The sequence below is a fragment of the Varanus komodoensis genome, unplaced genomic scaffold (assembly GCF_004798865.1).
Source record: "Varanus komodoensis strain SLA01 unplaced genomic scaffold, ASM479886v1 scaffold1, whole genome shotgun sequence".
Taxonomy (NCBI): Eukaryota; Metazoa; Chordata; class Lepidosauria; order Squamata; family Varanidae; genus Varanus; species Varanus komodoensis.
This window is the reverse complement of record NW_025335268.1, coordinates 6,456,313-6,471,019: the sequence shown is the minus strand read 5'-3', so window position 1 is coordinate 6,471,019 and position 14,707 is coordinate 6,456,313. Positions and strand designations below refer to the sequence as shown.

Here is a 14,707-nt window from a genome sequence, read left to right as displayed (position 1 = left end):
CCTATTTTTCTTTCTCCCCTTCATCTCATGTTGTTTTAGGGGGAAAATCAGTAATCAAGGTGTCCCCCCTTCTCTTTTGGATTGAACCATAATAGCCTGCTAGGTGGCAGGTTTTACTGGTGACTTTTTCCACATCAGATGTGTTGACTCCGTACATATTTAATGAATGTTGAACCAGTATTTATTGATTAGGCCCATTTGCAATTAAACTGATACACAAAAGACCTTAGTTCCAGAACCTTCCCTTATAAAATGGAAGCTTTGTCTTGGGTGTGGATCATTCTGTTGTGTTTCATGTTGTGTAATGGCAGGCCAAATAATTAAAAGGAAAATCTAACCAAGTGAGTCATTTCTCAGGAACATTATAGGATCGTTGTGTTAAGGTTCATTGGCTGATCATTCATCCATATTGTTGTACTTTGAACTTCAAAGCCTGTTTTTATCACAATGAAGGCATCACTTGAAGCTGGGCCCAAGTATCTGATCAAGGAACGTTCAAGCATTTCTATCAAAGACTTAAATTTTGCAGTTTATTCATTTTTCTCTAGGCTGCTGTCCTGGAACAAATTATTCCATGTCTCTGGGACCAGAAGGTTAGCTTCTGCCTCCCATGCAGGCTGAATGAAAACCTTAGACTCTCCTTTTTAGACAATACTGAATTTAGTACCAGCTGGCATAAGGCAGGGAAATTCAGTGGATCCCAGGTCCAGAACCTTTTTTCAGAGCATGGGAATAATATCTTTTGGTGAAGCACCACGGTAACTGATGGCTCTTCACTGGCATAAATGTATGAGGTGATAATGAGGTTTTCAGGTTATACTACTATGAATGACAGAAAATGAGGAAAGAAATTAAGCAGAGGCTGGATACTTCTTTTTTCTTTCTTGATGTAGGTTCCTACTTTACTCTGACAATTTAAATGGTTACAATTCTTTGCAAGATTGTCTGTGGGCTTTTCTACATGAGGCAGTTATATACTTGTGATCCCTCACTCATGGAAGTTTGTGGGGCCTTGGAGTGATGTTGTTGTCCTCCAGGGCCTCTCCCATGTTTTCCAGCATATTAATTTTTTGGAGCAAGGAAAACAAGCTATTAAAATTCAGATTGCAACAAACTGGGCCAAAAGCTTTGTGAAAAGTTGCACATCTGCTATAGTGCAGCTATTCCTTGAACTTGGTTGACAGAATATATAGGAAAGCAGAGAAATACGAAACTGGGGAGCGGGGGACAGGTAAAAGTTACATTTTTCTTTCTGCAATGAAAATGAAAGAAGAAGCTTCAGCAGCTTTATTTTATTTATTTTATTTCTACACTACCCAACAGCAGCTTAAATCCCTCATGTAGAGTAGCCTTGTGCTTCTAATGAAAAGCTGAACTTTTTATTTCAGTTGGCCAAATATCTTTTTTTAAGGCTTAAGATTGCTTGTTGAAGCTTGTGACTTACACGTTGAACCTATGCAGTCTGAAATTAGCACCACTGAACTGAATTCAAGGGAGCATTCCCAGGTACCTATGCATAATATTGTACCTGGGCCCCATAAACCCAATTGTGGGATCTTATTAATAGTTTGTAATAGAATGTTAAGCCAGCATGTTAGTTCCTTTGAATATGAATAATAGAAAGGCAGGTGTGTGTGTGGTTTTCCCTCACTCCAGGGGATGTGATTACAAAGAGCGCCTGTACTTCAGACTTGCCACTTCACCACTGGTCTGCCTTATGGGGAAAACCGTCTTGCCAGCCATACTCGTTTTCCTTGCTGGCCGCCTATTTCAAATGCCTCATTAACCCCATATGTTTCTTAAAATTCAACAGCTGCTTAGAAAAACTAGCATCCCCTTCTCAAGGAAATAACAGAGCACTAAATGAATGCTACAATCACCGGAAGGTTCTCTTTCGCTTAGATTTGCTTTCATCCTAACTCTTTCCTCTTGAACTGTGTACACACTGATTTTTCAATGTTTCCTCCTCCTTTATAGGTGTTGGGCTGTAGAAAGTGTTTGCTTGCTCCACCCTCCTATTGCCTCTCAGTTCCACACTCTCCACCTGACATTTAGGCTTTAAGACCTGTTGTGCCCTTGCACCTTGCAGGAAGCCCAGCACAATGGCAAGTGTGGCATTCAAACTGGTCAGGGAGAAGGAGGCTTTAGAAGGCCTGGGGTCAAATCGCAATGCAGTGAAATACTTAAAACAGGATTTTGAGGCTCTGAGGAAGCAGTGCTTGCAGTCTGGTACTCTCTTCAAAGATGAAGAATTCCCCGCTTGCCCTTCTGCTCTTGGTTATAATGTTTTGGGGCCTTATTCTCCACAGACTCAAGGCATTATTTGGAAACGACCAACGGTAAGCTTGCTACATTATTTTATTACTAAAGTATCTTCTTCAAACTGCTCAGTAGCAGTAATATCATACCACTTCTTTGTATCCTGGGAAAGGTTCAATTTAATATTTCTGTGACAGCCTCTACTGGACCGTGCAGACGTCATCAAGAATGAAAAGGCTTAGGTTTCTTTCTAGAGAGTTTTCCCTCTGGAGACTCATTCTAAAATAGAAGGATCTGAAACAGAAGTGTCTAAAATCAGGAACATTACTGGAATGGCAGTGTCTGAATTAAGGGGCAGACATTTATATCATGCAAGAATGTGAAGTGTGAAAGAGACATCCCTTTTGTTCTTTGGACTGTGACAGTCTAGAATAAGGGACATCTGGCAATGTTCACTTGGAGGAGGTCTGGAAATGTATTCTTTGAGGATTTCCTTCCACTCAGTGCCAATTTTTGAGGTTTCAATAGGTTCAGGCTTTGCAGTGCTGATTTTAGAGGTATAAATATTTTCAGAGGCATATTTGACAACACGTATTTTCAAAGCAGGATTGATGAACTTGCTTCATCTGGTTCTATGTTATTTTTGTAGCCTTTTTTGAACATAATTCCATTCTGTTTTCTTTTGGCATTAACTTGTGAGTTTAAAACAATCTGAAACAAACAAGCAAAAATCCCAAAACCCAACCGCAGTGTGCTATTCCATTTAAGTTTAGAGAGAAAAAAAGTACAATGCTCCGCATTCCCAGCCAGCTGAGGAATATAGCTAAATGTTTCTCTTAGCATATGTGTATAAAAAAGGATTTTCTTTCCAAGGAGCAATGCAGATTTCCTCTCAATAAACATATTTATTTGTTTTCATCCATTTAAATTGCCAAGAACTGCATGGTAATGTTCAGAGAAATGTGAAATCCAATAGATGAGTTCAGAAACATAGATTAGTCGAAGAGCTGCATTGTAAGTTGCTTTGTATTCATGCAGAAATGAAAAAAATATCAGCTTCTTCCTTATCCCTGTTCAAAGCAAATCATAAAAGAAGAAGACGTAGCTTCAAAAACCAATCTCTCTTTAATAATAGTAGTCATTACCATTTTTGGAAAATACAAATGCAATAAAAATTAACTTCTCCCCACTTTTTAATTCTCACCCTTTTTATTAAAAGTTTAATTTCATTGGTGTTCCCTTTCGTATCCCAGTTGCGGCTCATACAGTTTCTTTCCAGGTGTATAATACAAGCAGTATACAAGCATGGGGGCAGTGACTCCTCAACTCAGGGAATTTTTTGCAGCCCAGCTGCAAAAGGCAGCAAATGTTGGTGGGCTATTTAACAAATTTTAACTCTATAAATCTAAGCATACAACCTACTCAACACACATTTTTATTTTTTAAAACACTTCTCTGCCCACATCCTTGTCAAAAACCGTGCTGTGTTATGAGAAGCATATGTTCTCAACTAGGACTTTGTTAGAATGTTTGATAATCTGGCCCTAATAAAAAAAAGTATCGTAGTCTTTGGTGTTAGAAAAAGTGCAAGTACAAATATTAGAGAGGCACAAGATTGGCCTTTAAGTTGTCATGAGTCATTCATAAAAAAGTTTCTGCCATTAGAATGTAAGAAGAACTATGTTAGCTCAGACCTGGAGACCATCTGGCCCAGCATTCTGTTCACACACCAGCCAACCGGAAGCCCATGGGAAACCCATAAACGGGGGCATGAGTGCAACACCCATTACAAGCCACAAAATCCCGCTGCTTAGAATCACAGAATAGTAGATGTTGAGAGTATGAAAGATGGCTGCTTTGGGCACTTATTCTCAAAGGATGCTCGCTCAGCTGCAGAACAGAATCAGAATCTGAACCAGAAGGAAAAAGAGGGGGAGAAGGGGGGCTGGGAATCCCAAGACACTGAGATTAAAGAAGTGGAGACTCCCCAGGTGGCCAGGCAGTCTCTGGGAATAACCAAGATGTAGACCTGGCAGGAGGGGACTTCCTGGGGAGCAGGGGAGTTACTCAGACTCAGACACGGCAGGGCACTTAAAAAAATTAAATTTGTATAAAAGCTGCCCCATTAGTATTATGCTCTTTAGGTGGAAATTACAATTGACCCCATAATGCAACATGGGCAGAGGAGAGCAACCCAATTAGAGGACGGGCATGTAGCCAGGAGGCGTGCTTGTTTTCAGAAGGCCCCTCCCAGGCATGCTAATACTGGGGTCCAGGCATACTCATATGGATAGTTCCTAGTGGTGAACATTAGATTTGGGTTGAACAAACCACTCTGTACATGCTCAGAGATTCAGTCTGGGTGCTTTGTGTTTTTTGGTCAATAAAGATCATTTTGCAATAAAAAGGTCTGTCATTTTGAATGTGTGAAGGAGGAGTCTCAGCCCCCAACAGCAGAAAGGGTTGGGAGGTGCCAGAGGACCATTGGGCCCAACCCGCTGCCCAGTGTAGTGCAACATCCCTCTCAGATGCTGCCCAGTGGCATCTCGAATGGCTCTAGTGTGGGAGAGCCCACAACCACTCCAGGTAAGTGGTTCGATTGTTGTACTGCTCAGGAAGTTCTTCCTGATGTTCAGCTGGAAACTGACTTTCTGTAATTTATTCCATGGCCTGCGCTCTGGGATGATCAAGAAGAGATCCTGGCCTTCCTTGTTGTGGCAACCTATCAAAAACTTGAACAGTGCTATCATACTGGTCTTCTTTTCTTGAGGCTAAGCATGCCCAGTTCTTTCAATCTGTCCTCATGGCGTTTAGTTTCCAGTCTGGGGATCATCCTTGTTGCCCTCCTCTGAACCCTTTCCTGCTTGTCTGCATCTTTCTCAAACTGTGGTACCCAAAACTGGACCTTGTACTCCAGATGAGGTCTAACCAGTGTTGAGTAAAGGGAAACTAGTGCTTCACTTTATTAAAAATAGCACCCGCTAAACTAGTAACTTGAAACTTGGCACCCAGGAGTTCAGTGGTGAGGTCTCCCATTATATCCAAAATGTCTAACCTAAGACAAGTTTCCACAGTTATGGCAAGCTGACATCTTCATTCCAAGCTAAAGCTTGGGAGTTATCATACAGTTGAATCTTCACTTTCGTGCATTTACCTTTTGCAGGTTTGATCATTTGTGAGTTTTCCATCAATAATTAAATTGGATTTTTTTGGATTTTGTGGCCTGTTGTGGAAAATTGTCTTCACCATAGAGAAGGAGGAAGGGAAAGGAGAAAGAGCCACCAAAGCATCATCATAGAGAGACACGAAGTGAAAGGGGAGAGAGGGAGGCCTCCAAAGTTTGCCTTCTTGCCCCACCCATCTGGAGAGGAAATCCCTCTGGAATTTCCTTGGTGCAAAGAGGAGACACTGTTGAGTGAAAGGCAGAGCAGTGAATAAGAATATAAGAATGTAACAAATGAAGAAGAAGAGCCCTGCTGGAACAGACCAAGGCCTGAGACTGTGAGGGAGAAACAATCCAGTACACATGTGGTCAACAGTATTAAGAGTTAAGCTTTTGGGGAGGGGGTAGAGATAGTCATGGTTTTCCCACTTCTGTGAAGGTCCTGGACCCCTAACCCCTATGAATGTGGAGGGCTGACTGTATATTTCTTTCAAATTTGGATGAAAACCTCTTATGTGTACTATGCATCCTCATTGAGAGGATGTGCCAGAACTACAGTGGAGTCCTGTGCAGTGCTTCAAACATTATTAAGGTTCTTCTTCCACCTGAAAGTCTTCAGCTGCAAACAACTGCTGGCATGCCCAGCTCTAGTATAAAACTAGAATGTTTTTAATACTACAGTGCTTTCTAAGAAGAAGTTTCTACATGCCATGCCTATTCCCTTTGGTCGGACATGACTTTGCGACTAACAACATGGAATGTTATGTCACATGGTGATGCTATAATTGGATTATCCAATGGATTCCATCCCCAGTCAGATTCCTTGTATATCATTAGTCACATGTAATCTATGGGGGAAATGTGCAGTTCCAGTCAGTGTTTTAAATTATAGTATTTTTCTATTAGTTTTCTCCTGCTAAGCTTGCATAAAATTACAGAAGATAATAATAAAAATGGTCCTCAAGTCCATGGAATTTGTGCAAGTTGAGAAAAGCAAGTCTACTGAGGAATCTGTAGATTGGATCCATAGAAACCTGAACTCATTTGAGTCTGTTGCAGATTTCTTTGACATTCCTACACCCCATCTGCTCTGGTCCCAGTGGTTATGATTGCTCTTCTGCACCTCCTTCTGAGAAGACCAGGACAAAAGGCTTTGTAACTCTTTATTATGTTAAACCTGGCCAGCTAGGCAGCTTTGCAAAGCCATGGAAGAGTGATGCAGAAGTAAGTAACAGAAGAAGCAAATGAAATTAAGATACTGGCCATTGGGGAAATGCATCGTAATGATAAGAAATTGATTCCAAACTCTCCTTCCAAACTGAAAAGAGCAAACCACACCTGTAAGGCAGATGCTCTTGCTTAAGCGCCAATTGCTTGCAGCATCTGGTGTTTCTCAGCTGGTCTGCCCTCTCGCTCTTAATCTGATGTTGTATGCTCAGATTAATGATAGTAGGTCCACCCCCTCCAGATTAGCATGCCCGCTAAATTTTCCCACAGAAGTCGAAACAGTCTGCTTCTCAGTGATGGCCTGGCTTATTTCTGGGCCCGCTGGCTTTAGAATTTCTGCTGTAAATTCTGACTCTTCCTCCTTGTCTGAGCCAGAATCTGGTTCAACAGCCTCTGAAAACATTTGTATGGGAAGAATGGGCCCAATCCTCACACCAGTCTGTATTACTACCATGCTTTGAATTTACATTTCCAAAAGGGCATCCACTCCTAAAACAAATTGTAGGCATAGTGGGAAAGGGGTTAAAGACCTATGTACATCCTCAGGGTCCTGATTCATAAGAGGTCCTATAACTGTAATTATTATTAGAAGAAAAAAGCAGTAACATGTAAGTTCTTAAAGAAACATGCAGTTTTACCTTAAAAAATTGGAAGGGGTGGCGATTGAATACACAGGTGGGAGACCAGGAAGGCCAAAGTATCTACTGGAGTTGGCACAGGAGTCCTATCAGGGAACATTAGGCCCAGGGGACTAGGAACCATGCGCTTAGATTCAGAGATGCCCAAGCTGTAAGTCTGCTACTACTGCAATACCTCTTCTGACCCTGAATTTTCTGGGCACTATTGGTGGACATATCCTCAGTGCTTTTCAGGCTGTTAGAGTACCAGGCCAGCTTCTCCAAAGGAAGGTCTCCTCCCATGTACACCTCTGCAGGATGCTCCCCTCCCATATTTAAGATCCTTCCCTGAGAGCCTCTTTCAAAGAAGGTGAGGTGAGTGGATATTTGAAAACTGCCTTTTCTGCTGTGGCCCCTACTTGTGGAATTAGCTTTGCAGCAAAGCTTTCCTGGCTGTGCTGATTCCAGGGCCAGTGATTGGCCTTTCTATTTTCCCAGGCACTTTAGTCTTTCGATTTCCATTGTTTAAATTTGCTCAGGAGTACAGATATTTGCTGAGACACGCTAGTTGCGGTAGGTCTCTTCCCTGTGGAGACTTGCATGGGGCTGGGGTCTTAGGGAGCAGTCCTACGCTCCTAGGCCTCAGTGCACTGAAGCCACTGAGTGTGGAGGCCTGCAAGTGTGGGGGAAGGTGTGGCAGGGGCAGTCTCACTGCTGATAGGCCTGGTCCCATGTATTTTAATTCAAAGCATGTTTTCACACATCTGGAAAATGAAGGGAGCAGGAAGGAAGGAGCCCCTGCTGCCTCCCCTCTCAGCTGCTGGCATGCCCCTTTTTGCGGGGGGGGGGGGGGGGGAGGAGCTGGCATGATCCTTCCTGCACTTGCTGCAGCAGAAGCAGGGTGGGGCTCAGGCTTTGAGTCCCAGATCCTAGATCTCCAGTTCACAGATGAATAACCCTACTCCAGACTCCAATTAATTTGGGTCTCTGAATAATTCAGATGACGTTGGTAGGCCATAGAATTGCACTCTAACTATGTTAAATCTTTGCATTGTGGTGAGGTTCAATGTTGTTTTTACCTCTATTTCATACTGTGAACTTTTAAACTTGCACAGTGGATCTTATATTGTATTTTATGGCTTTAATTTTTGTGAGCTGCCCAGACAACATCAGTTTTTGGGTACTACCCTAGGCATGCGTACACAAATGCTGTCTTTGGAAACCCCTGATCTAAAGTAATGCTTTTGGTCTGACGGTTTTTGCCGCAGTGCCGAAGTCTTGGCCATCCTTTGTTGTTCAGCGCTTGTCGCCAAGGCCCCAGGCTCCTGTCTTGTAAGCTGGCGGATCATCTCTAGCTGACATGCCAGAGGCAAGCCAAGTAAGCAGCTGCTAACCTGAGTGCGGGCTCATCTTGGGATCTGACCGCCTGTCTCCCTGAGGGGCAGGAAATCTGATTTTTTCAGCAAAGGCTAGAGAGGGAATTTTGACCTCTCTCTGAAGTCGGTGCTGCTCTTCCTCTCATGGCCACAATAATCTCCTGAATGGTTCTGTTCCTCTTCATTTGGAACTATATGCTTGCAGCAAGAGCCCAGTTGTGTGTGTGTTTGTTTTTGATCCCTGAAGAATCTGTGTCACTTTGACAAGAATTTCAATAGGCTTTGAGTATGTGATTGGCTGTTTTAAAGCTTTTCTCTGCTACTCTTAAATGTGGAAACTGTAGGCTTTTATTGTGCTGTTAGTCATATTGGTAGATTTGTTGAATTGCAATTGAATTTTAATTTCAATGATTCCTTTGTGTTTCAAATATTTATTTCCGAAAAGAGAATGATGGTGGTGTCTGTGGTTGTTGTGTTCATAGCGATAGGAACAGGAGGGCTGCTCAGGCTTGTAGTGGAGAGAAATAATTGTTCAGTGACTTTCTCAGCATGGATACAGAAATCCAGGGCAGCCTTTCAACAGAATGACTAGGAGGCCTCTCAGATTCTGCAGGGCTGCTTTGCTGTGCTTTGAAGGAAGTGGAGCAATATACCTTCCAGTCTAGTGAGCCCTCCACCCCATAAGATCATTGGGTCCAGACTCATTTAACTGTGCTACTCTTTGCCACAAATCTCATATTTAGGTGTTGGTATAATTTTGGAAGGGCAGCTGTGAAAGAACTAGAAAATGTCGCCATTGTAGATCAAGGCCAAAATATATTGCTGATCACTGTATATGAACTTGAAAGCTGGACAGTGAAGAAAGCTGACCGGAAGAAAATTCAGTGTTTGACGCATGGTGATGGGGGAGAGCTTTGCAAATGCCCCGGACCAACAGAAAGACAAACAAGGGGGTCCTGGATCAAATCAAACTAGAACTTTCCCTGGAAGCAAAAATGATTAAATCAAAGCTGTCATACTTCAGGCACTTCAGCAAGACTGACTGGAGAAGACAATTGTGCCTGGGAAAGTTGAAGGCAGAGGAGGAGGAGAAGGATCAATTATATGATGAATGGATTGCAGAAAGGAAGCCTCAGCCTTGAGTTGACAACTGCTGAGCAGGGCTGTCAAGGGCAGGACATTTTGAAAGGTGTTCATTCATGGGGTCTGCATAAGACCAGAGATGACTTGATGGCACGCAACAGCAACAACTTTATTTGGGGAATATGACAAATGTCATATTGGGCTGCTCCAGGGCTTTGGCGCTTTTAAAGCTAATCCTAGAAATGAGTCGCAATGCTCACTTTCTGATCAAGACAGGTCAGCAGAGTCCCTTCTGAGCTCTTCTGACTTCCACCATTTTCTCATTTTAGATTTTTTCAGAAGCACCAACACCATGGTATAAAATTTCTAAATCCCCCAAGTGTATGGGCATAGTAAAGTATTAAGTATGTTTTTACTTTGAAAATCATTTCCAGGAAAACATGCACCTTTATACATTGATGCTAACCATCATGCAAAATTGATTAAGAAATATGCTGATAATTTATTTTGCATGGGGAAAAAAGGAAGACTGACTTTTTAAATCTTCTTGTTTTTACTGTAACATATTCTTTTGCATATGTTGGAACAATCAGTTATGACTGTGATTCACAATGTCCTGGGAAATCTTCCAAAAATCTATTGAACTAGAACTGAGAGGGCAGCACATGATGAAACATTCTTTAAGACTGGTAGTGCATATCAAAGATCACAGAAAATAGTTAGTGCAGTGTGGTATTCCCAGTGTTGCTGTTGTTGTTATTTGGATATATTTAAAAATTCGTATAAAAACATTTGTGTTTATAGAATTGGAAATGCCCTATGTATGCCATCTGGGAAGAAGGGTAAAATATAGAACTGGTCCAAACAAAAACTGTGTGGGTTGGTACTACTATGTAAATGAGTTGAGTTTGGTGGGAATGGGGAAAGAAGGAAGTGCATGTGATTTAGGGCTCAACCCTATGCATATTTAGGCAGAAAAATGTCCTACAATTGCCAGCATGCCCTGGCCAGTATGAGGGTAAGCTAGGAGATGTAGGACTTTTTTCTGTCTATAAGTGCATAGGACTGCACCTTTATGCTTTTTTTCACAAAGTAGAAAAACTAATGCCGTGTACCTTTTGTACCTCTTTTTATACATGTACAGCAAGTTCACATGCATGCACCAGGGCTAATCACAGCTACAAGAAGCACACATTAAATTTAAAGACTGATTGATCTTGTAAATGTTCAGAAACTGAGGGTTAACACTGATGAGCACTGACAGTCATCTTATACCTCAGACCTATGCATATTTACTTGGAGGTAAGTCCAGCTGAGTTCCACAGGACTTACTCCCAGATAAGATTGGCTAAAGGATTTGCAGTTTAAATTGATCTGTCAGAATTAACAGATATGCCTCTGAAAAATATGGACATGGTTTAGCACATTCATAAAATTCTCATGTGAATGGTGACCTTCACCATGTTTGGGATGCTCACTGCATTATATACAAAACATATTTGGTTATAAAAAAGCAGGGGTTTCCTTCACACAATAACTACATGAACTTGAGTATCAGGGAGTGGATACAGGACCCTTCTCTGGTCCTGCCTCCTGGACACCTACACATTTTTGTGGAGAGTGTCTAACATCAAAAGGCTGTTCTTTCTTTCGCACCCCATCACCTTGGGGCCCAAAGGGAAGTGCTGGAATGTGTAGGTGGTGGAGGAGAGGCCTTGTCTCATTGGCAGAGCACATGCTTTGCATGCAATAGAACGCTGGTACAAATCCCCGGGCTGGAAAATTCATACCACAGTCTTCAGAGAGCTATTGCCAGTCAATGTTGACAGTATTGGGCTAGATGGACCATTACAGGGCAGTTGGTGGAACATTGCCCTGACGACAGGGTAGTCTTGCTGAAGTCTACCTCCCTTTCTCTCTTGGAAACCTGCCCACTGGGCAGTTGATGACCCCATGGAAAAGAGGAAAGTCCACCTGCAGCAGACGCTGAAGTGGTCATCTTTTGCAATGTGTGGCTATCTGAGGGGCAGGGTCCCTACCCCTCAATAATCAGGTGTCATTTGCACCCTCTAAAGGCAAATCAGTGCACAAATAAAAACATGCACAGCAAGTACTGATTCTGGGTTCTGCAAACCGGTCCCCAGGTTTGAGGGTGGCCCTGAAATAGTTGCCTCATGTGGCAGATGCTGGGAGGCGGCAGGAAGGGTTCCTGGAGTTGTGGGTCACACAGCCTGCCCTGTACCCCTTAAGCAAGCCTGGTGGATGATGCTGTTCATCTGCCAGAGTGGAAAAAGATTCAGCCTCCAGTCCATTTATCTGTTGAGCATGGAATGGGAGCAGGTCCATTTTGTCCTTTGCCTCAGGCAGCAGCATGTCTTGCACTGGTCCTGCCATGAAGTAACATGGGAATTGGACCCAGTAGACCTTTGCACCAGTGAGCTCGATAAGCCTGAGAAGATACCTTTGTCATGTTACAGGTAACTGAGATAAATATTTACTGCAGCCATTGCCCACCTTCAAGCCTGCAGACCATAACTCCCATAATTCCTGGCCAGCCTTGCCCATGTGCAGTCAGTACAGCTGGAGGACACCATTTCTGAGTGCATCTCATGTTAGCAGCATTGACCCTACGGGAAGATCTTAAGTTTTGTAAAAATGCTGGCAATGAAGGTGAAGGCACTACAGTTTAGGAATCTTCTTTGGTGAAGGGTTAAAGCAATATGTGAGTCAGCAGCCTGATAGAGTAACTTCTTCAATCATGGTTTACAGGACCTGGTCGCCAACCCTCAGTTCATTGAGGGAGGAGCCACTCGGACAGATATTCGTCAAGGGGCCCTTGGTGAGTAGAGGAATGGAACACTCTTCCTTGGCTTTTTCCAGGGGAAGGGGGAGCCATGATGCACTATGAATGGCCAGGTGCCATGATCAGAGAATAGGTACATGCAAAGCCAGTTGCTCCAGAAGATTGAAGCACATAAATTTACAAGGTTCAATATGTATTCAGTATATTAAATATGATGCCTGAACCCAACCTTTATTTCTTGTTTTGAAAATATCCCATTGACTAGTTTTTAAAGCAAAGGCATTCTGTGCTGTTATCTTCATCTTTTGAAAAATGTTTCCCACCCCCAGAACTAGCTGACATCAATGTCTGATTTAAGGGAGCGGTTGTCTCTAAGGCCTTTCTTCATTAAACTTTATTTCTTTGTCAATAGCAAACGGTAGATGAAATCTCAACCCTGCAAGTCTTCAGGGAACCTGAAACACTCAGAATGTGTTACATATATTGTATGAAGGCCCTGCTTTTAAAAAGAACATATACCACGAAACAATAACTTGGAGTTGACTTAAACGCATAACCACATGCAGACTAATATGATTTAATGTGCATCTTTGGAGGCTTTTTGCTTTTCTACATATATATTAGGCCTACCATTTCCTTCTGCATTAAAGCTTGCAAATGGCAAATGACAAGGGCTTACTTTTTAATATTATTTTTACAGGTCTTGGCATTTAAACTAAGTTTGAAATATCTTTTCTGATATCCTTGCCATTTACACTTTGAATGTAGCAAAGCAGCAAACACATCTGTAGTACAGACCAAGTTGCTTAAGCATTCTATAATCCTGTGACTCTTAACTGGACAGCCTGACAGCTCCCCTAGACAGCGTGGCCAATGGCTGTCCCAGTGTCAGGAGGCACCAAGCTGGGGAAACCTATATTGCATACCTGTTGAAGGCACATTTTTGGTCCATTTCTCCTGGCATAAAGATGCCAACCTAGATATGACCCAGGAGATCCTTGGGGATGGCGATGGTGATGTAAAAGCAGTACTCTGGTGGCTCCTGCACTCTGCCCTGGGCTATTTTCCTGATAGAGGTCAGCCTCTCCCAGCTGATGTTCCTTCCCACGGCCCGAAGCCTAAGCAGATATAGCACTTTGGTGGCTAAACCAATTCTTTTTCTTCCCTGTCAGAATTCGGAATCTTCCTTCCTCTTTGACCTTCCCTCACTGGCCTCGACCATTTGTTATATAACCAGTGAGATTAGTAACAGTATATAGCCTGCATTTGTAACTTGGGTTTCAGTTGCCGGTCAGGCTGTACCATTAAAATTTCACCCCAGCCAACAGCTATGCTTTCATGAAACTCAAAATGAAATTGGCACTACTCTTCCGCGTTTGCGTCTGCATCTTTGTCTTCTGCTTCTTGTCATTGCCATCCCTGCTGTTGTTGCATGCTTACTGCCAAAAACGGGAAAGATGTTTGCAGGTTTTCTGCCTCAGGTGCCAAAATAGCACTTAACAGCATTTCATCTTGTACAAGAGATGCCCCCTCCTCCTGGCAGCCCCCTTGCTGCAGAGCCTGCTGTGGTTGGGGGACACTCCAGGAAGGATGTGGGGACACACGAGCAAAGGAGGGGGCACCGTGCAAGGGGGCTTCCTCTCATGCATGGTTCAGATCCAGCCTACAGAGTTTCATTGCATCGTGGCTGCGTAAGTATCATTCTGCACATTCATTGTGCCACCTGAGCTCTGCCAGATTTTTCTGCTGAGTAACTGGTTGTGCATTATGCTTGCACAACTGATTAGAGTAGATTGTATAAGTACAGGACACAACTAGTTGCTCCATAGGTTGCTCAAGCTTAACGCACAACTGTTGTGTAGCTGTGCTTTTGTGACATAATACGCAACTGCTTGTGCATCTCCATATATACAAACCTAACTTTAATTGGATTCTCTTCTTTTGCATAGCTCAGTTTCTGCTAGTGTAACAACATTTGCAATAGCATAGTGACACAGTTGGATATTTCGCTAAGATCTCTTTTTTAAACACTTGGTAGAAGCAGTGGGGGGTCAGATAAAATTGATTTGGGGACTGGAGCTAAGAGCTACCATTTTACCATTTTTGGAATAGGCAGTCCTGGGTTATGTGGAGCTAAATGTGTTTATATGGCATTATGTTCAGCTTTTTCTTGACATCT

The 14,707-nt window shown here is 42.7% G+C and overlaps 1 protein-coding gene across 1 annotated transcript in view; it reads left to right on the top strand.

Annotated features, from left to right (window-relative positions):
• Positions 1–2,102: 2,102 nt before the first annotated feature.
• The window catches only part of LOC123032371 (calpain-8-like), a 55,880-nt gene continuing 43,275 nt past the window's right edge, over positions 2,103–14,707 (top strand). Inside the window, exons 1-2 of the mRNA XM_044448216.1 lie at positions 2,103–2,339; positions 12,495–12,564. Of these exons, the coding sequence (XP_044304151.1) occupies positions 2,103–2,339; positions 12,495–12,564 (307 nt within the window). The remainder of the gene's footprint in view (positions 2,340–12,494; positions 12,565–14,707) is intronic.